The following is a 25,547-nucleotide window of genomic DNA, read 5'->3' as shown; positions in this document are numbered from 1 at the left end:
GAGAATTACGTCGTCTATCCCTGACGGTGACCAGCCAGAGAAATGGGCAGCCTGGCTACCTCCTAGCGGGCAACGAGGAGTCCCACCAGGGGCTCTGCGATCGAATGCCAGAACACAACAAAACCCAGCATAGTACTACACATAATACAGTTTCCTTGCATTTTCAATTGTATTTCTTGATAGCGTTCATATGGCGCAGATGTGGGAAACCACAGGTGGGTGTGTGTTAGTCTACAAATTCCATAGCTTTTTTTTTTTTTTTTTGCCCGGTTTGATAACACCGACACATTTTGCTGATCGGTTTCAGGCGACCATAGGATAGAAAGGGGTTTTTTTTTTTGGTTTTTTTTCTGGAGACAAAGTTCAAGTACCCCCGCGTCAGATTGAGTAACTCGGCCATGGAGTGAGAAAAGCCCATTAATGTACCTCGCATTTCTGACGCGGTTTCGAACCAGAGAATTTTCCACTCGGTGTGGGAAGGACTGTGATTACAACCGCTGTGCTACCGTAACGACCTTGCTGAGGAACGGTGTTTAATTTAAACAGCACCTCGCTCCTCTTACAAGAGGCACGCCTAGGTTGCCAATGCCCATTTCAGAAACTTCCTACAATTAGTCTATGCCTCTTACCCTATAATTTGAATTACTGTGCCTCTGTAAACCTCAATGATGTCTGTAACGTCGTAGATATAGCTTAGCTTAATTTCGGCACTCACCTCATAGAAAATTAAGCTAAGCTATATCTACGATCTAGTCATTAAATCACAGCACATAAGGACTCCTTAACATAACATCTGTCTGTAACGTGCGAGAGGGGCAGCAAACTTGAAAGTGCCATTTACAGCTCACATCATTCAAAATCTTTCCTCATTTGTGCTCCCATTTTCCAATTTCACCAAGAGAGTTTCCCAAATTTGGACCTTCTCAAGAAGCTAATGTATTTTTAAGGTGTGGTCTCCATAGCATTACAAGACACAGTACAGAGTATTACAAGGCGGTGTTACAGTTGCCTTATACTTTACGATTATGATCTCCTTATGTCTAAGCTAATGTCCAACCTTATTGACAGGGTATCATAAGACCTCCTTGCCGCCTGTCTGCATTGCAATGAGAACTACGGGTCTGTCTGATAGTATGACAGTAACCCCTCCCTCAGATTACTGTCTTTAATTCAATTCGGATTGTGATTTCTAAAAACCTTGCATTTTGCAGCCTTCAAACATTGCTGTCTGTTTTCAGACCATCCTTGAAGCCTGTCCAAGTCGTTTTGAATCGGAATTACAGCGGTCTCAGCGCCGATTCTTGAGGATTTCCACTTCCAAAGGTATTCTCATCTGAAGGGACATCATAACCTTGCAGCCATCTTGCGATCCATCTAAGATTATTATCTACAGTGATCTAAGAATGGTTCGGATCACGGTAGGTATCAGTTTATACATAACCTCTCGTACAGACAGAGTCAAATTCTTTGCTTTAGCAAAGAATTTGACCAAAGAATGTCCAGGATTATTTCATACACCCATCTTCATCCTGAATCGCTGTGTGAAAATAGCTAACCAGGTTTCTGATGCATTTGCACTATATTTATACATAGTCTAACCAGGTTGGTTAAACACGATTTCCCCTTTACAAGGGTATGCTGTGTTTTCCTCAAAATACCAGTTCTAGTAAATGTCTTTGTATTATACTCTTGATCATTGCCTGCATGATTTTACCTACCATGAAGTGAGACTAACTCTTCTCGCACAGTTAATCCTCATCATGAAGAATCCTTCGTCTGGAAAGATCAAATCAATGTGCAATAGTCTGTAGATGCAACGGCAAAATCAGCTGGGTTACTGAAGACTTATCTGCATCTGTTACGCCGGGTTCCGATCTAATTCGTTCCTTCCTTATTTGTAATGATATACGTGAAAAATTCCTTGTCTCTGTTCGCTAGTGATTTCTCATAATTCAGCTTTTGTGGCCAAGCCTTGCTGTACTGTTGCAGATCAACTTAGGCCTATTGTAGGCTTTAGTATTTTTATTTTGATCGTTCTGTAAACTTGCCAGCTCCATGTTCATTCATGTTGACATCCTCTCCGCATATAGATATTATTTTGACGGTATACACGCTTCCATGATCTCTCTCTCTCTCTCTCTCTCTCTCTCTCTCTCTCTCTCTCTCTCTCTCTCTCTCTCTCTCTCACTCCTTCTTTAAAGGTATTCCCTAGTAGGTTACGTTGATGATTATTATAATGAAAAGTTAAGTGTAATCTAAGATAGGTTAACTCTGATATGATAGGTTAATTCTGAAAAAGTAGAAGGCAAATTATAGTTAGTTATATTTACATGTAATTAGAAAAATATACCCAAATCAATTCTAGCCAATTTCCAAAGCGTGCAATTATAATGTGCGGCAGAAGTCGCCTGTTGCAGTCAATGTTATTTACAGCACAGCTTGTACCCAATTATACAGTTGATCAAATGGACTGGAGATGAATGGTTTTACAGCCTTATGTCGTGCGTCCAAGCGCTGTATTTTGGTGACCACTATACTATTTCAATATCGATTGGATATCATCGCGAGGATCGGAAGACAGCACATTCTTACGTAAACTTCTCAGAGCATCGTGAGATGCTTGAAGAAGTTTACGTAAGACTGTGTGGGGTCGATTTGCTTTGCGATTCGGCATCTATACGCGGATTGGATTGCAAATTTATCTATGTACACTCCACCTGATTCCAGGATTCGGCTATACGCGGGTGTTTACTTGTTAGTCAGTTTAAGTCTACGTAATTTTGGTAGCAGCATTGGTGTTGATCTCAAGCCTTGTGTAGGGGTGCGTCAGGTTGAGAACCCAGAAATTTGTGGATAAAACTACGCCATGCACTAGGGTGTGTATATGTGGAACTAGCCGATCCACACGCACCCTAGCGCCTGATGTGCTTGTGACGTAAACAGTCAATGGTTTTGTCCGTCTTTGGCTTCAGTGGGGTGGTGGGTGGGGGAAGTCGCTTCCACAGAAGGAAGGTAGAAAGTACTGTATTAGCTTTACCAGCCAGGAATTTTGAAATATATATATATATATACTGTATTAGAGCAGCCTATTTTAATATTCTTGCTTCATCGTTTAACTCAAAGTATTCAGTTGTTGCTGTTCTCCGAAATCGAGAGAGATCTTTATTTGTTTACTGAAGTTTCAAAGTCAGACGATATGAGCGTATAATTGGCGTCGTCTTTTTATTTTATTCATACAAGAAAGTGATCAAAGGGCCTAGTCGGTCCTGATCAGGAGCGAGAGTGCATAGCACGCGTCCCTTGAGTGGGCCGGGGTTCAAGCCCGTGACTACTAAATACGATAAATATTTGTATTGACAATTTATTGTTAACTCTACTGACCTGTTTGTCGTGCCGGAGAAACAGAAAATTTAATTTATTTTAACTTAAATATGAGCTTAAAATTGCTAATGTTAGCTAGCGGCAATCTTTCTATTGTACAGCGTTTGTTGAATCCTGCTTTTTGATTTGTTGTTTCTCATCCTCTAAACACATTTCCAGGTTTTGAAACATACCTCGAGTTGTCGCCTTAATAATTTGTTTGCTGACAAATGTTTATTATTATATTTATTAAATTATATCTATCCTTCGGACAGCCCAGTGGAATAGGAAAGTGTACAAGTAAACCGGCCATAAATAATACCGTAGTATATACAATGTTAAACATAAAAGGGCAGGCTTAAATCAAAGTTCATACGTTCAATAAATGGATAATAACATCGCTGTTTAAACAATTTGGATAAACAATTTGGATAAATTGTTTAAACAACCTAAAAAAATTTACACTCTGCCTAATTTTTTTTTGTTTCCCTGCTCAAAGAGACTGTTGGTCACTAGTGACAAGTGTGAGGATGGGTCGTTGAAAAGGGTATCAAATCCTTTGTGGAATTTAGAGATTACTTAATTTTTTTTTTTTCTCTCCAGATAATTGCCATGGTGCTGGCCGGAAACATTCGCTCAATGCATGCAGTGACGTTATATTTGAAGTGGAGCTTGTTTCGTGTAATACTGTGTTTTTGTCATCACGAAGCAGATGTGAGAGGTCGAGGGGGGGGGGGGGGGGTAATGAATTTGCAGTTTGGCGTTTAGATCGGTTTTCGCCCTAAGGCTTTGCAGAATTTTAGGACGCTTGATGATGCAAAATCTGGCATATTTGGTTCTGTTTCACTCTCAGGGACCCACAAATCCGGGGGACCACCGAATGCGAGCGCCATGCCACTACTAGTTTCGCCAGGATTTGTATATTTCTGGAGGTGATAAACTGCCATGAGGGAGATTGAGAGGGTGTGCGGAGAAGCGCTCGAGATGGTAAATGGCCGCCTTGCAATTTGTTCTGCCACCTCAATATTCAATACTCTGTGCCAAGAAAACTCTAATACATTAGCAGACTAGATAAGAAAGAACACCATGGCATTGCCTTTACGTTTGGAAATGTAATGGCAGTGCCTCTTGGGAAACGACATTTCAGCTGATTTGGTTTCAGTAAAGGCAAGACATAAGTATCGGAAGTAAGTTCGTTTCGTTGGATTTTCTGCTTCTGATTGATTACCGGAAGAGATGAACCGCTTCAGTCGTCAGCATTCGAAATTATATCATCATGGACATTTCTGTTTTTCATGTTAACTGATAATTAAATATTTTTTTCATAACGCGTGTGTTTGTTTGTGATAAGGGAAAGAATGAGTGGTAACTGATTGCTGACCAGTCATCATTCAACCCTTCTAAAACGAAATTTTTAAGGGAAAGAAACTGAGTATGTAACAAGTGAGCCAATTTGAAATTGTACATACGGTAAACCTCGCTAATCCGGTTACAGTTAATCCGGGTCGAAATATGAAATTCTGTTAACATTTGAGTACTCTGAAAGACACGAGATTTTGGAAGGCAGAAGAGTCACTCGGACTGCGGGGGGAGAGAGAGACCATACGTTAGATTGTCTTGCGTGTTGTTCAGTATCGTTGTTGACTCTGAGTCGGACGGATATTATTGCTTATATCGCCCCATTTCAGTACTTCTTTATACGTATATATGTACATAAGTTAACATATTTTATATAATTATGGGTTCTAATGAATTGAAAAGTGGAATAAAAAGAAACACGTTACTTTAACTACCATTTAACAAGCTCCAAGTGATGGAACAACTTAAATGGTGTTACCGGAAAAAATTGATAAAGAATTTGGTATTGGCCAACAAGCTGTGCCAGATATTAAAAAACAAAAAGAATCTACGAAATCGTTTTCTTTAAAATTCGATGTGGGGAGTGAAAAAAGCAGTGTATTAAATAGACAGACATTAAAAATGATAAAAGAAGTGTTGTTGGAAGAAGCTGTATTTAATTTGCAGCAACAATCAAGTGGCGTTGGCGTGCTACGGCAGCGCCACCTGATAAATCTATAAAAAGACAGATTTATCCATCTATCGATGAATAAATGTACTGTCTTTTTATTTTTCTTATTTAATTCAGATTAAGTAAAAGTTGTGTTCACCCCTGTACAGCAATTAACTAGCAATCAGTTAGGAGGAAAAACGTAACATAGCAAAACAAAATCTATATTGAGTAATACAAAATATATAAAGATACAAGGCGAAGACAGAATATGTTCGACATAAATGCTCAAATACAGTCAGCGTCTGTCCAAGCAGAGTGCGGGGATGCCGGCAGGATGCTGTAGGCTGACTGGAACAGAAGGAGCACAATGATCCTCAATTACAGAAGCCACGTAAATGATGAAATGGAGGTCTAAAATTGCAAGACAGCGTAGGTATCTGCAAAAACTTGTCAACGCAAATTGGATCAGGTTTGATGTTTAAGTCGTTAAGTCCAATCGCGTTTGCTGAGAACGTATGACTGAGCGAGCTGATTTGGTTGAGGGCTGCCCGGATCACAGATGTTTGCCGATTACTTATTCTTCTGCTATTCTTGGGCAGGATTCGATACTGTGAGCGTCTAGTTTACCGGAAATGAGCTTAGAGAGTGTAATAATGTTGCGAGTGGTGATAATTTGCTTCCAAGGGGTCATTTCATGCAGCGAATTTAGTATACCCCTAGAGATCGTAAGGGGATATCCTGAAGTCCTATTGAGGGATCGAAGAAGCCAATACTCAATCCCCCAAAACTGCTGCGGGTAGGTTGAAGGGGCAGAGGACCAGATTTCCGATGCATAGAGCTACCGGTACGACACAAGATCGGATATATTTGTCAGCTTGCTATTGCGGTAACCACCAGTTCCTGTCGAGCTGACCAAAGGGCTGAGAAGAATTTTTCTAGCTTCCTTGAAGTATTCCTGAAAAACAGGTTCGAATCCCAGACCAAGCCTAGATCCTTGTGAGAGTTGAACAGTTTTAATTTAATGTCCATTTATAGAGATGTGCATTGGGATTATTCTTCTCCTTTTTGTAAACTTATTCCGGCCAGATTTTTCGGCATTTAGTTCAAGACCAATATATTGAAGAAAGGCGCTTATCTCAAAGATTTGTTTTGTTGCAACTCTTTGGATAGAGATCGCTTGCTCCGGCTGATCCGAAAGAATGAAAAGCTTCCGATCTTCGGCATACGATGTCATGTTTTGGAAATTTGCTAGCAGAGGTTCCAAAGGTGCTGCTGACAAAACGCCGCCCTGTGGAACCCCTCTGAAGAATTTTTTTTTTGTTATTTGGTTTTTAGGAGCATTAGCAACTAAGGCCATATTGCTCCGGGATATGCGATGGTCATTCCCTGACCTTTCCGCATCCTCCGTATTTGGTGGTGACGGGCTCGAACCCCGAGTCTAATCAAGAAGCGTGTGCTACGCACTACTGCTCCTTCCCACCTGGCTACGGAGGCGCCCTGAAGAGAGTAAAGAATTGTGAGAGACAATTGTACTCAACAAGGATTCGTTTTTCCTGCAATTTTTTTTTATAGTACGGAGAGGAGGTTATCGGGGACCTTGAAGTAGTTCTTCAGAATGTTAAATAAAGATGTCATGGAAATCCTATCATATGCAGATTTAAAGTCAAAATAAATTATGTCGATCTACGTTCTAGAATTCAAAGCTTCCTGTATGCGAAACAATGTAATTATTATTAGATATACGGTGCAAGGAAGCCTGAGGCTTATACTGCACCAGCCAAAAAAAAAAAAAAAAAAAATTCCCGAGAGAGACCAAGACAGAGAAGAATGATGATATCCAGCTCAGGACCCTGGGTGTGTCAAGCCCATACTCACCAGATGTAAACCCCTGGAGTTAGCGCTGTGAAGGTGGCAATGTCTGTGATGAAAATAGTGCTCGATAAGTTGCGCTAGGACTGTCTTTTCAAAAACAAATTCCAAGAGCCAAGAGCCCACTGAGATCGGACGAAAATCCTTCGCAGTTTTAGGCTTCAAATTCTTTAGAATGGGTTTGACGCAGTAGTGCCCAAATTTCAGGCACAGCAGATGTTCGCAAAATTTCCTTAAATATATGTAAAAGGACATTCACAATGAAGACACAAGATTTTTTAATGATAAACAAGGGAAACCATCAGGTCCGACGATAGCTTCGTTTGGTAGTTGGTTGATAACTTTCATCGGATTTTCCTTCGTAATAATAAGCGTAGACAGGAGAGTCAAATTACGTAAAGTGATGGAGATGGGACGATTAGATTCCTCCTTTACGGAACTCGCACCAAAAGTATTGTCCGATGAAGAGGCTCTCGTCTGTCTGAATATCCCTGTGGTGCTTTGCAAATGGCCGCTTCGAACATTAATTTGTTAGCTATATATCTGTTGTTGGCGTGTCGTTGTTGCTTCAGGAAAAATGCACGTTTCTTTTTCAAGTTCATAAAATCATGTGGTTCCAGAAGTCTTCCATTTCCTGAAGGCACGCTGCTTATCCAGGAAGGCCGGCTGCAGGTCTCTTGAGAACCATGGTTTTGTCCATTTGGAGATTCTGATGGTTTTTGAAGCTCCTTGAACAGCCATTGCTGTCAAGTGGGAAGGCAAGCCATTAGTGGCTTCTTCGATTGGCAGGGTGGAAATCCCAGTTGGTTGAGGTGAGAAAACTCAAAATGATATCTAGCTTGATGAAATAACTTACTGAAAAAATGGTTTTGGTTAGGGCTTCATCAGGGTGCATCGATGGGAACTTAAAAGCAAAGGTGAGTGGTTTTTGGTCTGAATTAAAGGCAAAGGTCGGGATTATGGATATCAAATCTGCAGCACGGTGAAATACTAGGTGTAACGTCTGGATGCTCCTTGTAGGCCGTGATTCAAGAAAATCTAGCCCTAAATTTTCAACCAAGGTAATCTGGTCACGTCTAGCTTCCGAGTGTTTGGGGTAGGCATATTGAAGTCCCCAGTAAGGAAGGTGGGTTTATCCGAGATTAGATGGATCGCAGGTGGAAGATAAATTAGGCAAATTTGGATCTGGTGTTTTCCACATGTAACGTTAGCACATAAAGCTTCAAAGCGTTCCGTATGGCTGATCCTTGGGCAGGAAAGTGAAAAATTGCGATGGTAAATAATCATAACACCTCCTCCTCTTCTTGCTATACGATAATTAGCAGCCGCATTATAAAATGAGGTTCTCAACAAAGTATCGAGCTGTTTATTGGAAGACATCCAGGTTTCTGTAAGGCAAATAATCCCAAATTACTCCAGAAACAAGAGTGATTGCAGGGAAAGTTGTTTATTGCAGATACTCCTGACGTTCTGAGTAAAAATTGAGCAGCGCCTGTCGGATCCAATGTCTTCCGAATCTCTTTAGTTGCTAGAGGCTATTTCTAAGGATAGAGACTCAGGATTTTTTCCGAAATTCCCTGACTCTTGAACCTAGCGGCCACAAGTGAGGGTTAAGTATTGCAGCTAAATCAGAGGTTGAACAAGCAACATCGAAAGATGCATAATAAGGGTCTCTTGTGCGCATTTTGCGGACACTAGCGTATCCGCCAAAACTTCCAGTCTTGCTTAATATCAAATTCCAAACGTCCTTTGGGGATGTACTCTTATCAGGATCAAGCCTTATTACAAAAATGTACTCTTATCAGGATCAAGCCTTATTACAAAAATATGCGCTAATCCAGGGGCAGATTTGACTTCCGTACAGCCGCTAATCCCCTGAATAAAACCGTTACGCGCAATTATAGCCTCTACTCTGTTATCAACGCAGGAAGTGGACATGACTTCAACGGCAGGCATAAAGGAGGAAGTGGCTTCATCAGGAGCAACTTCACGAGGTGGTGATGGAAGAGATCACATGTACCCGGTCTGTGGAGGGAAATTTACCCTCTCACAATTCGGAGCTGTGTGTAGCTAACGTCCAACCTTCCTGATTGGTGGCTGATTTGTTGGAGGTTGCGGAGCAGCTGGCCGGTAGTACCTAGGATGGGTAGAAAGTGCTGCATTTTGAGCTATAATTTTTAAATAAATGCGCTATAGTGATATATTTTTTTAATTCCATCAACACTACCCATATTTTTATTTATTAAATTTTCCATTTATTTGTGTTTTAAATTTTTGTTCTTTAAGGCTATCTTTTGCTTTACTAATCCGAATTAACGCTTAATCCGGACGACCTCTCTCCCAATTAATCCGGATTAACGAGAGTTTGCTATAAATATATGTTTTGTTCGTTCTCTCAACGAACAAAACATGTATTTATAGCTCTGGTCATGTGAGCTGAACAAAAGATGATGAACCTAATAAAATAAAATTTCTGCACATAAACATCTTAATCATGAATTTATTATTTAATATGGGAGAGGGCTTTTTAAAAATTTTTCTGCTATTATTATTTTTTTGTTTTAACCAGTTTGTTTGTTTTTAGCTGATGGCCTAATTTTTTTTTTTTTTTCCCCTTCTTTTTGCAGGGTCAAAAACTGGGCTCTAAAATTTGGAAAGAGCATTGCAGAAGGGAGTGCAGAAGCTACATGTCTCAGGAGGGTAGCAGAGGTAAGAACAATATGAATTCAATTTCTCTCTCTTGACTGGTGGCATACCAGCCTCCCAGTACTAATTTCATATAAATTTCTAATTTGAACAAATTAATAATATCTAATCCAACCCTTGGCATGAAAAGAAGAATCCTCATTTGCATCGATGGCAGGAAAAAGTCTGTCCATCAAGAATAGCATTATCTGTATCCACCCAATTGTAAGTTTCTGTATTATTATGAGTGAAAGTATTAAAAACAACCCCTAGGATAGTGGTTCCCAATCTGAGATCTATGGACCCTTTAAAAAAAAGTTTGCCAACCCATATATATATATGCAAGGTGGAATTAATAGGTCTAATAAAAATGTGAAGATGGAAGTATAAATTACGCAAATGCCATAACTAATAGGCGAAGGATATGTTAGGCACTTTGCTGCTAACATGCGCCTCCAGGACCGAAGTCCATATGCGCTAATAACTTTCAATTTAGAATTTGTTCTAACCGAGGTTAATAAGTTAACCAATACATAAAAAAATAAAGCAATTAATAAATATTAACATAAAATACTGTATACAATTTTACATATTCACTCAATCGGCTGAATGAATTATTTACAATATAATTAAATTAAATAAAACATTAGAAAGCCAAATCCATCTAAAACTGAGAAAATTGTAAACCGACAAAGTGCTTCACATGAACACTAACTCTCATGAAGTTATGGCATTTTGTTTCATTTGCGCTTCCATCTTCACATTTTTTTAACGGACCTATTAATTCCGCCTTGTGTGTGTGTGTGTGTATATATATATATATATATATATATATATATATATATATATACAGGGTGATTCACTGCCAGTGCGACAAACTTGCAGGAGGCGTAGGGGGCCACAAAGACGAATCGGAATCACATAGCATTGCAGGGTCCGAAATGCCTTCGTCATGCGGTAGAGGACGTTGAACGGGAGGTCGCGTGAACAGCGATCCCGCTGGAAGTCAGCATTTGCGAACCGATTCTGTTGAGGAAACCAAGTAGCAAAAGTTCTCCGGAGTGGATAATTTGCAGGCTCCAATGATTGGACGCGTTGCAGATGGTATGAACTCATTTGGTTTGTTGACAGTATCCTCCATACAGTGGATTGGGAGTTGGCCTATCGCTCGAGTACGAGTACTCGGATTGCCTTCTGCAAGACGTAGGACATTCTCCTCATTGTCTGGCGTCCTCGTCGTTCACTCTCGATTCAGGGTACCTCTCGTGAGGTCGCGCCTCCGTAGCCAGGTGGGAAGAAGCAGCAGTGCGTAGCACACGCTTCTTGATTAGACCGGGGTTCGAGCCCTGTCACCACCAAATACGGAGAATGCGGAATGGTCAGGGAATGACCACCGCATATCCCGGAGCAATATGGCCTAAGTTGCTAATGCTCCAAAAAACCAAATAACAACAACAACAACCTCTCGTGAAACAACCAGTCTCACGTAACCTTCTGTGTCCATGTGCGAAAATCGTATGATGAGGAGCACTCCTGTGCGGGAAACGTTCCTGGTACAAGCGCAGACCAATACGCGAGGTGCATGTCGGCCAGTTCAACGTTTGAATACTCGTCCATCCTACTGCCCCGGGAACCGGTTCGCAAATGCTGACTTCCAGCGGGATCGCTGTTCACGCGACCTCCCGTTCAACGTCCTCTACCGCATGACGAAGGCATTTCGGACCTTGCAATGCTATGTGATTCCGATTCGTCTTTGTGCCCCCCACACCTCCTGCAAGTTTGTCGCACTGGGAGTGAATCACCTTGTGTATATATACACAAGGTGGAATTAATAGGCCTCTTTTCCACCAAGGAACAGCCAACACCTGGGCAGCTGCTGCCTGGAGCCGGGCATGTTATCCAGTCACTGTGCCAAATGCACAAATCCGCATCCACTGGAAGGAGTGCTAGTCCAGTGGATGCTAGCAATCCCGTACCCAGGTTGCCCAAGCCTAGGTACTATCAAAAAAAAAATACCAGTGCTAATTGTTTCTGTATATTAATTGTCTTCTTTTAGTAAAAGCTCGTAAACAAAACTGCTGGAAAGCATTAAAATGCAAACTATTCAATACTAATTCAAGCGATTGGAGTCATTTAAAGTGATTACTTGAAGTAACTCATTTCGTACCTCACTATATAAACTACAGTCAAAAAGAGTATGCCTCCATGTCTCAGCTGCCTCTCATAAGCATTTGTAATCAAATTCTAAACCTAGCTGAATAATTTGTATTTTAGAGACCCACATCCTGTCAGTATAGCAGGATAAATCCATTTCAGTCTATTTTCTTGTAATATAAATTTTACATCAGATATAAATAACCTGGTAACTACACCAGTGAAACTATTATCACATCTCAGAAGATTACAGATCTCAGAAGAAATAGGACAAGTACCACCACATACAACTGTAGAAGTTTCCTGATTATCTCCTTCTGGATGGAATCTCCGTTGAATCCTACTTAATTTCTCTACAGAGAAGAATTAATTTGTTTTTAAATTATTTGTTTGTATGTATATGTGTTAGTTGTATATATTACGATACATATACATTTTATGCCTCTACCTTTTTTGCTGTGTCACTGTGTATATGTGCTATATTTGCTGGCATATGTTATTTGTTGCATTATATTATAGAAACTAATGTTTATGTATGCATAATTTATGTAAGACTTCTATTTTTTTCTGTCTAAGTAATAATGTACAAATTTATACAGGCATCCTCCTAGCTGAAGGCTGTTCAGGGGTGAAGCATATGCAATAAATTGAATAATAATAATAAATCCAACTTCGATAAAGCGCTACGAGAGATGTAAAGAGAAAAGTAAACGTAATGCATGCCAAAAAACTTAACATCAAATCTCATAACTAGTACTCTTTTTTGGCTGACCCCTATCTATAATGTTTTTTTTTTTTTTTTTTTTTTTAGGTCCTAGCCATTGAATTTCAAGAAATTAGGTAGCAGGACCTGCAAGAGTAAATAACTATAATAGTGGTTCATCTGGTCTGCCTCCGTGAGGCGGAGTGTGGGCAACGTTTGAGGCCCAGCGGCTAAATGACCAGAGGAACAATGGTACACGATACTACACAAAAAAAAATCCATACTTTTAAACCTCTGGCATTCACAGTTCTGTTTCACGCCCACAATGCAGTACGCGGAGATGGGGAGGAAACCCCTGGTGCCGTTTGAGACCAAACACACAATAAAAAAAAAAGCATACCAAAGGTGCAAACCGCGGAGGCAGATGGAAATTGTCTGAGCCGAACAAACAGTAAGCTCCAGTAGAAATAAGAAGAAATACGCTAGTCACAGGGAAAAGATGAATGCGTCATGAGCTAAAACAAAGAGAAAGCTAAAAAATCCCGTAATGTTAATATATGAAGGCCGATTATTAACAACAGGATAATTGAATTGTAGTTATCAAGGGCTAGCACCATTCACAGGATATCCAAATAATGAAGTTCTGTCTCTGATTGCTCTCTACCAGTATAACGCGACTTAAAGATAGACCAACAGTTCATACAGTAAAAATATAATAATCAACAGTTTAGTAGTCCACTGGCAGAATAAGAGCTAGCCCAACAGATAGCAGCCAGAACGATTGTATAAAAATAATATCAAAATAATACAGCGACGGAGGGGAGAGAACTGCGAATGCAATAAGCAGATACTATATTACATTAGCGAAGTGGAGGTAGAAACAGGATAAAAACAACCACAATCGCCCCCGAATTGCGCTAGTTCGTGGCGTATAAGCAGTTAGAATTAGAAAGCAAAAGGACATAAACAGAAGAGCAAAGTATCTGCCAACGTAAGTGCCTTCCCATAAAGTGGAGCCCTGGTATTTCAGCACAATAAAGGGATAAGTAATAGACAAAATTGAAAACCCAGGAGTAGAAGTAGGCCCAATATGTAATAATAAAGTCCTAGCAATACTGAGAGCAAACTTAAAGCTAGTAGAATGCACCATTCAAACTACAAAAAGCATACACCACAAATATAAACTTGAAAAAAGAACGCACAATTAAAAACAAAGGAAAGAATAAATAAAGTACATTTTTGAAAAATAATTTCAATATTAGAATGAAAAAATTGTATTAAAAGGAAAAATATTTAAAAGAAAATTGAGTTTGAAACAAAGGAATGTCAAAACAATAACTCAGATCACAAAGTACGTCTCAGTTACGTTATCCCAGAAGCCTCCTTAAGAGTACGAGATTTCATGCATGTCCTAACGTTTCTTTCGTTCTTTTCATTTTCCCCTTATGTGATATTCCACTGTTTGCACCACAGCTTACTTGGTTCTGATCCCAACATCTCTGTAGTTGGCAGAATTTGGATTTTATTTCTAATCTCGATGGGGAAAAACATTTGCTTTTCTTCCGTGTTTTCAATTTTATTTACTTTTCCAGTTTCTACTGTTGAGAAATTCTTGGGCAATTTGGCGTATGGTTTTCTGTTGAAAACGCTAAGCCATATTGCTTATGTGACATTTCACACCATCTGGTATTAAGTTAGTAGCTTTAAAATTATTTCTTCTATTATTTCTATTTTAGAGGCTTTGCTTCCCTCCCGCTACTATATTACTTGTTTTTAATATTACTATACTTCTCAATTCGTTTATTTCGGCGAAATTTGTATTTGCACGTGCTCTTTAGTATTAGTAAGTAAATTGGCAAATGATATAACCAAGAAAGCGTATACAGCATCAGTCAAAAAAAAAAATCCCAAATCACCTGTCCATCCCCTCCAATACTTTGAATTTATTCGAAAATAGCTGAACAAACAATGGATGTGTGAACATTTATTTACTTTTTTTGACTGATGCTACATAAGCTTGCTTTGTCGTATCACATGACTCCACAACTACTGTTTGGGCAAATTGCCAACTGAAAACTGAACTTGCCATTCTCGAGTGATTTGACAGATTTGTCATTTAAAGCTAGAAACTTTTTTGGAGGTTCAACTGGACAATATTGTTCGGAAAATTTAAAATTTTTCCTGAAAAAAATGTTCTTAACGGTCATGTTTTAAGAATTTTTTTTTTTTTTTTTTTTTCAATTCGGAATAATGTTTTCTGACAGTTCAGACGTGCTGCTAGCACAGCTCATGGGATTTTGTCAAATGATATATACGGACATTTTTCCAGGAGGAAAAAGGAGGTGATTATCCAGTTGTTGGGCTAAATCTTGAGTACTGGTTTTGAGGCCTCATTTAACTACGGATGTGGGTTTGTTTGAACGACCACAGAAAAAGAGAACGAAATTGTTGAGGGGAACAAATTGGTGCTCGTAACAAAAAAAAAAAAAGGCTTCAGTTTTGCAAATTTCATTGTGTAGCTACGAGGTTGTCTGATTGAGGTGTTTAAGGTTTGAATGGATTGAGCAAGCTGAATGCTCATTGCATTCCTCCTCTTGCTGTGACTACACACGTGAGGGGACAGATTCAAATAGAGGAAGGATGGGTGGCAGGGTAATCGGTGAGGATGTTTGCCTTCAGCCAGCGGGTGGTTGGTTAATTGTTGGAACAAACTCCATCTGGTGTTGTGGGAGCGAGCGGGTAGTTTGAATAAATTCAAGGAACAACTAGAGGAATTATTGGAGAGGATGGAACAGGTGATGCGGGAAATCCCCCCCCTCCAGTTAACCGATGCTTCATAAGCTTTGGTTGTTGCTTCATGTGTCATTACTAATACTAACAAAGACAAGTAAGGTTCATTGTTTTTCTTATTTCGTGGCAGTTAAGCAGGATAGGGTAATCGGTGATTTAGGATACGAGTTAATAAAAATTATAATTAAAATTATAATTAACATATTTATTTGTAATCAAACTGAAATGCCATGTTGCTGTCGTATTGTCTTTAGCATTAGTAGAGGCTAACATGTTAGGTTAGTGCAAATGCATCATTTTAACATAGCTATCTACCAAAGTAGTTAAATTAATTGATTAAATTGGCATCGTTTTGTTATATCTCATATTGTGAATGCCTTCACAACGAGTTGGCATGGTATTGTACTACCTCGAATAAATAACACTTCACCAGAGAAGAAGACTACTGTTATTTATTCTCAGCGGATACCACCAACACCCCCCCAGACGGCACCGTTTCAAAGCTCGTTGGCTTCTCTTCGGTGGGTGGGCAGGTACCATGGTGCTGCAATAGTGACAACCCAGTTGTGAAGTATAACTTCACAATATGAGAGATGCCTGATGGTGTGCAGTGATAAAGACTATAAAAGGCATCTCTCATATTGTGAAGTTATACTTCACAACTGGGTTGTCACTATTGCAACACCATGGTACCTGCCCACCCACCGAAGAGAAGCCAACGAGCTTTGAAACGGTGCCGTCTGGGGGGTGGTGGTGGTGGTATCCGCTGAGAATAAATAACAGTAGTCTTCTTCTTCTCTGGTGAAGTGTTATTTATTTATTTATTTATTCGAGGTAGTGCAATACCATGGCAACTCGTTGTGAAGGCATTCACAATATGAGATATAACAAAACGATGCCAATTTAATTAATTAATTTAACTACTTTGGTAGATAGCTATGTTAAAATTATGCATTTGCAGTAACCTACATGTTAGTCATTCTACTTCGTAGCATGAGGCCTTGGCCCTTATTTTAATCATTAATAGAGGCATATGATGCAAGAAAGCAAGCTTATACGGCATCAGCTAAAAAAAAAAAATAAATAAAAAATACCTTCCCATTTCACCCATTCTTTAACTCCAAAGTTAATGTATGGGTGAAATGGAAAGGTATTTCTGCCTATCCTAGTTCGGCCTCGAATTTATTTAAGCTATCAACTTCCACAACGACAGATAGAAGTTTGTTCTAGCAATCAACACCCGCTGGCCTAAACTCAAATTTATCTTTGAACTCCTCTGACCGTGGACATGCAGGAGTATAAACAGAAAGTGTGGTGTGCTTTTATTTTTTTATTTTTACAAATTTGAAACGTTTATTTTATTATTTTGACTTAATAATCACAAGAACAGCCAAACAGTTTTGTGATTTACAAATAAGGTTATAATAATCAGGTATAGGTACAATATACAGAAATGTATATTATTTAAACAGCAAATTTTAAAATATATAAACATCAATAAATACAGTTTTGTTTTCTTTTTTTAATTGCAAAAATGCAATATAACTAAAAATATAAAAAGTATAATTACGAGGGGTATCAAAAAGTTCGTATCTTTACCTATAAATAATAGCCCTAGAAAGGTGAAACTTCACAGGAACTTTAATCCTTTTCTATGTAATCTCCATGTATGGTAACACATTTCTGCCATCTATGGATCAGTTGTTTAATGCCTCGATCATAGTAGTCCACACTTTTTTGCCTGAAACCACGATTCCACTTCATTTGATGACTTCCTGAGACACGGTACACCCAGAATTCGTTATTTGTCACCAATCGATCAAAAAACTTCTCAATATCCTCATTACACAAATCCAACAGTCGGCGAGAACATTGCTTCCGCAAAGGCGTCAGCAATCTGGGAACCCATCGTGCTGAGACATGTGCAGATGGTCGTGTAAAATGCTGTGAGCAGACCCATAACTAATTCCCACTGCATTTGCGATTAAATGAATTGTCACACGTCTGTCACTCAGCACCAACTGCTTAACCTTTACAACCGTTTCACTTTCTGTGGATGTTGATGGCCTTCCTTCTCTTGGTTCGTCCAAGACACTTGTACGACCGCACCGAAACTCCCGTTTCCATTTTTTTACAGTATCATAGGATGGACAATTCTGCCCATACACAGCTTTCCTTTCTTCGTCAATTTCCTGAGCTTTCTTGCCCTACAAATGCAGAAACTTGATCACTGCTCGATACTCCACTTTGTCAACTCAGATTCCTGGCTCCACCTCTGGTGTACGATCACCTACGGGAATAAAATTTCACACGTTAGCTATTGAATATGTAGACAATTTATATTAAAAACGGAATATTCCTACTGATGATGTTTTATCTAGGTCAGGGTACGCACATTTTGATACAACCGTATAATTACAAAATTATACTGTTGTATCAATAAATATAAACAGTATAATTATAAAAGTATATAATATAATAAAAGCATTGTTATTTTATAACATGATAAAATTCTTTATCTTTTAGATAAATGAAATTTTAAATACTTATTAGTTTAACTAGTATATATTAGTTATTATAAACTATAAAACAAGTTATGAAATTCACTTTTAATATTGGTTTTATAAAAACAATGTCGAGCTTATTTTCATTCAGAAATGCGACGCTGCTTTTAAAATATTCAAATTTAAGATGATTTGTTCTACATTCTCTAATATTAAATGGATGTTGATTCCTCTGTAGCCTAGGTGGACAGTTAAAATTAATTTAGAATGACAGCGTAGGGAGAGGCAGTATTGATAATTTAATTATTTTATGTTACACTTGTTGCGAGATAACAGCAATAAGCGAGGGAGAACACATAAAGCCAAAGGATTTTTAGGGGTGTTCCATTTGAAAAAGATATGAAATAACAAAAAACAGTTCTTCAAGTTTACGGGTGTTATTCAACAGAATAAATCATAAATAAAACGGATATATTTTATTCATTTATTACAGAGTTCATTATTAATGAACTTTACAATTTTTTACAAGTTGGAATTATGAAAGAAAAAAAAAAATTAAATTATTTCATTGTGTTACACGCTTTTTTTGGCAACTGTTCCTTTAACTTATTTACATAATTTCCAAATTGGTAATGCATTTCCTTTGCTTTTAATGTTCTGGAGTTGAGCGGAAGGTGATTGGAATCAGACATATCTGGTGATGTGTTCAATTAGGAGCTTCTTGAACCGGTTTAGTGGAGTAGCATTTTTGATCTTTTCCGGAAGATTATTCCAGGATTTAGCACCTCTGTATTTTATATTTTTCTCTCCTATGGTTTTTCTGAAAAGCGAAACTTTCAGGTTTGCTTCATTTCTAAAATCTTACGACATTTCTTTTTCTTTTGTTAGGAAAAAGGATCTGAAGAGAGGAGGAAAGTTTGGAATTTTCAAGGCAATTGTACACATAGACCGCTTCAGCTTTCTGTAGCAGTTGGTAGATGCTGAAGAGCCTTGCTTCCTTGTATCTCAAACTTACCGATGCATTCTAGGGAAGGCCTAAAACTGAACGAATGCAACTACTGAGAATAGAGTTGTTTTCCATAGGTGAGGCTGAATTAAGGAACGGAATATTAGTCTGAGAAGGGAAGGAGATACCCATGCAGAGGCTCGAGCGAGTATTCCCGCTAGTGACAGTCTTCTTTCATAAGGTTATCATCTGTTTATCCCAACTCAGCTTATCATCAACCAGATTCCTAGAAACTTGGTATCATTCACCCTTTCCAGTTGTTTTACTTTGTACATTATTTCGAAATCTCTATTTAGTGGTTTATTTTTCATTCAAAACACTATATTTGGATTTTTCTGGATTTAGTATAAGCTGATTCTTTTGAAGCCAACAATGCAGTACAAAAAGAGCAAGGCAGAGATTTTGAGTTGAAGCTGGTTACGGTCTTTATCTGTGATCAGAATGGAAATTTCATCTGCATACGCTACAGGGTGGGGAGAAAGAGAGAGAGAGAGAGAGGGGGGGGAGAGATTCGTTGATGTAAAGAAGGAAAAAGGGTCCGAGAAGTGAGACTTGAGGTACTCCCCTGGAGAAATGATTTGTTTTTACGACAAACGGCCGATTAGTAAGACCGTCTTCAAGGAGAAGGTCAATTTTCCCTCTCAAACCAAGATTTTTGAGATTATTGAGCAGAATTTTATGATTTATGCTGTCGAAAGCTTTAGATACGTCTAGAAAGAGTGCTATTCTGTAGTGACCTCCTTCAAGGCAATCCGTGATCCTAGATCAGAAGTCAACAATTGCCAAGCAGTGGATATTTTTGAACGATAGGTTACTGTTGTTAAGGGATAAGCTGATTGACGTACAGAAAGAACATGAGTCCACTATTAAGAATTTTTTCGAATAATTTTGCAAAAACTGAGATTATAGCTATTGAATGAAAGTTGTTGATAGAGTTAGTGTTTTCACTTTGGAACGGGGACAATGACTGCTATTTTGAATTGAGAAGGGAATTTATCAGATTGAAAGAAGAGATTGTAGATATACTTCAGTGGTGTAAGAATCGAGTTAAATACCTACTTCAGCAGAGCAGGAGATATTTCATCAAAGTCGGGGCTCCCTTTCCTTTCAATTGATGTCCTGCTTCTGAAATTTCTTGATCTGAGAGCGTAGCGAGAAGGGAAAAAAAAGCTCTTGATTGAGCACTTGGCAGATTCTCTCCTTTCATTGTCTCTGAATTCAAATTCGTCTTGAAAAAGGTTATTCACATTTAAAATAAAGTGGTTACGATTTTTCCTGGTCATCTGAAATGAGTAACTCGTTCTCACCCACATCTCCAACGTAGTCCTGTGATTTCAGTTTCCTTCCAGGTGGTAGCGTGTCCAAAACTGTCCACTTTTCCTTGCTTGTTATGATGCCTTTAAGTTGGGAAATATAGTATATTCTTTTCTCCGACCTATATTGTTTCTATACGTTGTGAATTTAATTGTATCTGCCTCGATTCGCGTTGCTCTGGCGATTCTTGCGGGTTTGTCCCTTTTGTTTAACACGTAATATAATTTCTTTTTTTTATTTTTTTTTTTTAAACCCCAAACACGACAGAAAACGGCAGCTGAATGAATAAACGAGAAAGATGAAAAGTTGGTTCTGTGGGTTTGAAGTTGGACAGTAAATGGATGTTGGCTGGTGACGGCACGTGTTCGGACTGTTTTGAAAGAGCGGAAATTATAGAAGCCAATTCAGAAGAACAGTGCCCATGGAAGTATCTGTAGAAAAGGAATGCAGCAGAAACAGTACGTCTATGAGACAGTGAGAGGAGAGGCTCTGTTAGAGATGTCTTTAATTAACCTAACTGCCCTCTTCTCAATGGAATCGAGAAACCTGAAAAAAATTTTGGGGGCACCATCGCAGATGTGGGAACAATATTCCATGGTAGGTTGTATTTGCGATTTGTACAGAGTGACCAGCTGTTTGGATGAAAACTAAGGCCAAGAGCGAAAGAGAAAACCAAGTTTTTTAGATGCAGAGGAAGCAATATTTGTAATGTGCTTGTACCAAGAGAGATTAAAAGTCAGGGTAATCCCCAAAAGAGATTTAGAAGGATTGAAATCTACTAAGTTGTCTTTCCCCCACTGGAGATTTAACTGGAGATCGGCATTTAAGGAATTGATAGCGAATATTCGAGAAGTTGAAGCTGATTCAGCGGGGCAAGGTTTCTCAATGGAAAGTGGAATGCAATGTGCTATCATCGGCGAACTATGGAGAGGATTTCTGGTCAATGGAAAGTCATTAATATACAAGAGGAAAAATGTGGGGGAAAGAACTGAACGTTGGGGGGACACCAGCATTAGTGGAGAAGTTAGAAGACAGAGAGCCATCTAACATCACCCTCAGTGAGCGATCAGAGAGACAACTAGGTAATCAATTACAAAAAACAGTTGGCAAACCATAAGATGGACGCTTGTTTAGAAGACCTTTATGCCAAACACGATCGAAAGCCTTTGAGATGTCAAGAGCAACTACTTGTTTCACCGAACATTTCCATTGAATTTGTCATTAATTGGCAACATATGCCAGAATATCATCAGTGGGTCGACACTGACGGAATCCATACTGGCGATCGTTGATCAGAAGGAAGGTTTCTAGGTAGTTTAAGAGTTGGCGGTTAATTGATTTCTTCATTACTTTAGAAAGAGTAGAAGTAATTGGATGGGAGGCACCCTTTTATAGAAACTTGCTGGATATGAGCAAAGTTCCATCAGAAGGAAAAGCACATTTGGAATAAGAAAGTGAAAAAAGGCAGCAAAGAACAGGAGTAAGTTCAAGAGCACAGGTTTTGAGAACAAGTGGAGAAATTCTATCAGGACCCTCGAGCTTTCTTAGCATCAAGATTTTTCTAATTTCCTTCTGATATCCTTTTGGCGGAAGGCCCCCACAGGAGGCATTGAATGGGGCGCGTTGGGAATGGTGCGAGGTGTTTTACCAAGATCATTAATACATCAGTTGGAAGAAAAATGGGATTCTAGCAGGTCAGTTTTATAATTGGCTGAAGTGACCATAGAACCATCTGGTTTTGACAGAGGTAGGAGCAGAGATGGGCAAAAGTCTAGAATGTCCGGCTATCATTAGGGCAAGAAGCAAGTTTTCTACTCTTAGCCTGTTCAAAATCTAGTTTGTACTGATTAATAACTGCTTATAAAAATGTTCCGAGCTTTGGTGAAGACAGAAAATAAAATTGAAGAATTGCAAGCAAGCAAACTTGGTTTTCCAATAAATGAATCTTTGCACATTTATTGGAAAACCAAGGTTTAGATAAAGGACGAGATTTTAAAGTGGAATGTGGAATAAAGGATTCCATTTCTTGAGAGAGGCGGCAAGCGAGTGCATTGAACCACTGAGGCTGGTTATGCGAGCATCACTAGACTCTGGGGAGATTCCCTTGGATTGGAAAAGTGCAAATGTATCTCCCATACATAAGGGTGGCTCTAAAAGTGAAGTGGGAAATTATCGACCTGTCAGTCTGACTTCAGTAGTAGGGAAAATCATGGAGGCAATGATCAAGGGTGGAATTCAGGATCATTTGGATCGAATTGAAATTCTCAGGGATACTCAGCATGGTTTTGTAAAGGGAAAATCATGTTTAACAAATCTGGTTCACTATTTCGAAAGGGTCACTCACGAGCTGGATTTAGGGAATAATTTCGACATTGTTTATTTAGATTTCAGCAAAGCTTTTGACTCAGTCCCACATGAGCGGTTGCTTTATAAGCTAGAACAGGTTGGAATCACTGGGAAAATCCTTAGATGGATAGAAGGATGGCTTCAGGGCAGGAGGCAGAGGGTTGTGATAAATGGCTATTCCTCAGATTGGGTTGATGTAAGAAGTGGGGTTCCCCAAGGATCAGTATTAGGACCACTGTTGTTTTTAATTTTCATAAACGACATTGATGAAGGGATAGAGGGCGTGATGTCTAAATTTGCAGATGATGTTAAAATTGGTAGAGTAGTTAATGATCACTGTCAAGCTGAGCTTCTTCAGAGAGACCTAGATAGACTTCAGGAATGGTCAGAAAAATGGCAGCTGTGCTTTAATCCAACAAAGTGTAAGGTATTACACCTGGGAAACAGTAATCCCAAAATAACTTATTCACTTGGTGGAGTTCAACTAAACCCAGTACTGGAGGAAAGGGACTTGGGTGTTACGATACGGTCAGACATGAAATTCTCTGAGCATTGTAAACAGGTTGCAAGGAAGGCCCATGGTGTCCTATCAATGATCTATCGAACTTTTGCAAGTAGAGATAGGGACGTGATAATCCCATTATATAAGGCTTATGTTAGACCACACTTGGAATACTGTGTTCAAGTATGGAGACCGCACCTAAAGAAAGACATCGAGCTTCTTGAAAGGGTGCAAAGAAGGGTAACTCGCCTGGTGAGATCGGCAAAAGGGCGTCCTTATGATGGGGGCGCCTCCGTAGCCAGGTGGGAAGGAGCAGCAGTGCGTAGCACATGCTTCTTGATTAGACCGGGGTTCGAGCCCGTCACCACCAAATACGGAGTATGCGGAAAGGTCAAGGAATGACCACCGCATATCCCGGAGCAATATGGCCTTAGTTGCTAATGCTCCTAAAAACCAAATAACGAACGAGCGTCCTTATGAAGAAAGACTTCGAATATGTGGGTTGCAGAGTTTGGAAACTAGACACCTTAGAGGAGATTTGATTGAGGTGTTTAAGGCTCTGAGAGGCATCAGTAAAATGAATGAGGACGAAATTTTCAAGATTATAAATGATGCTAGAACTAGGGGACATAAATTCAAGTTACGCGGGGAAATGTTTAGATTGGACTGCAGGAAGTTTTATTTTAGCCAGCGAGTTATAAATTACTGGAATAAGTTGCCTTCATGGGTGGTAGAGGCCGACAGTTTGGGGAAATTCAAAGGTCATCTGGATAGTACTTTCGGGTAAGGGAAGCGCATAGGATGATAGGATTAATTTCCTTTTTATTTATTTTTTATTTCATTTTATTATTTTTATTTATTTATTAATTATTATTATTTATTTATTTATTTAATTTTTGTTTATATCATTGTTTTGTTCGGATTTTTTTTTTTTTTTGGCTGGTGCAGCATAAGCCATAGGCTTTCTTGCACCATACGGCCGTTACTAATACTAATACTAATACTAATTCCTACAAGAATAATTTCACTGACACAATCTCGTCAAACTTGACATTTGAAGTTTTGAAACAATAATCCAACCGAGGAAAAGAAGAAAAGAAATCTCGCAGGTCATCCCATTTTGCATTCTTGTAATGCCAACCAACACGAGGTTGGGAATAGCTGTGAGATGAAGGCTCCATTATCAGAAGCGGATTAAGGTCGGCTGAGGCTCCGGGCGCAGAAGAAAATATTGGTCCCCTTAAAAAAAAAAGAGAGAGCCAGGGAAAATAAAAATACATGTTAACCATTTTTTTAAATAAATAAAAAATATTATGTACTATTAATGTTTTATTTCCAATTGGTAGCTATAAAAATGAAACAAATATCAATGAAAAGAAAAATATAAAATTTAATAGTCTGATGATTAGAATACTAGAGAAAATCTCTTCAATAAATTAATGATTAATTAAAATTCGAAGATTATTCATAAACTACGAAAATACAGCCGCTGATGTAACAACAGGAATTAATTTTATCTTAATATAATTTCAACGATATAGGCAAATATCGTAAGTCTGCACTGCAGGAGAACCTTTGTAAGTACAAAGGAGCAAATGCGATTCTATTCCTCTGATGAGCGGTAGCGCAGCCGCGCGGGGCCTATGCAGCGTAGTATGTGTATAGTATGCAGCGTAGTATGTGTATAGTATGCAGCGTAGTAATGAAATAATGAAAATAAGCGAATATAAACATACTATCAGGTTTTACCTCCGATTGTAAACTTGTACGTAATTAAAATTGCACATATGAAACCAAACTTGGTGTCGTTAGAAAAAAGTGTCAAGTTGGGGTTTTGAGGGGGCCTTCAGAAGTCGGGGCCCAGGGCGCGCGCCCGGTGCGCCTGCCGTTAAATCCGCCTCTGTCCATTACAGAAGAGACAATCACCAAGTTGTGATGTGAAGTACCTAAAGGACCTCTCACTTCGACCGTGTACTTATAAGGGTTGTTTGTGAGAAAAATATCAAGCGTGTTGGCTGTATTGTTAGGATTGTCCGGTATTCTTGTAGATAAATGAACAATCTGTGCGAGATCATTAATAATTGCAAAAGTCTCAGCATCCCGACCAGCTGGGTCTATCTGACTAGAGAATGGAAGCCAGCTGGAGTTGTGAACATTAAAATCACCAAGGAAAATTATCTCACTGTTAGGAAAGTTGGACTGGTGAAAGTCAAGTTGCAAAGAGAGGAAGTCGAAGTGCTCCAAGTGATTAGTGGAGTTGGGAGAACGGCAGAGACAACTGATTAATTTGACAGAATGAAGTA

The 25,547-nt window shown here is 39.0% G+C and overlaps 1 protein-coding gene across 1 annotated transcript in view; it reads left to right on the top strand.

Moving 5' to 3' along the window:
- The window catches only part of LOC150078586 (voltage-dependent calcium channel subunit alpha-2/delta-3-like), a 713,185-nt gene that overhangs the window by 403,554 nt on the left and 284,084 nt on the right, over window positions 1–25,547 (top strand). Inside the window, exon 2 of the mRNA XM_090384626.1 lies at window positions 9,868–9,949. Coding sequence (XP_090240752.1) covers window positions 9,868–9,949 — 82 coding nt within the window. The remainder of the gene's footprint in view (window positions 1–9,867; window positions 9,950–25,547) is intronic.

This window comes from Mastigoproctus giganteus, chromosome 11 (genome assembly GCF_048544385.1).
Source record: "Mastigoproctus giganteus isolate SK-2022 chromosome 11, ASM4854438v1, whole genome shotgun sequence".
Lineage (NCBI taxonomy): Eukaryota > Metazoa > Arthropoda > Arachnida > Uropygi > Thelyphonidae > Mastigoproctus > Mastigoproctus giganteus.
The sequence above is the reverse complement of the archived record's forward strand: the minus strand, read 5'-3'. Positions and strand labels throughout refer to the sequence as shown.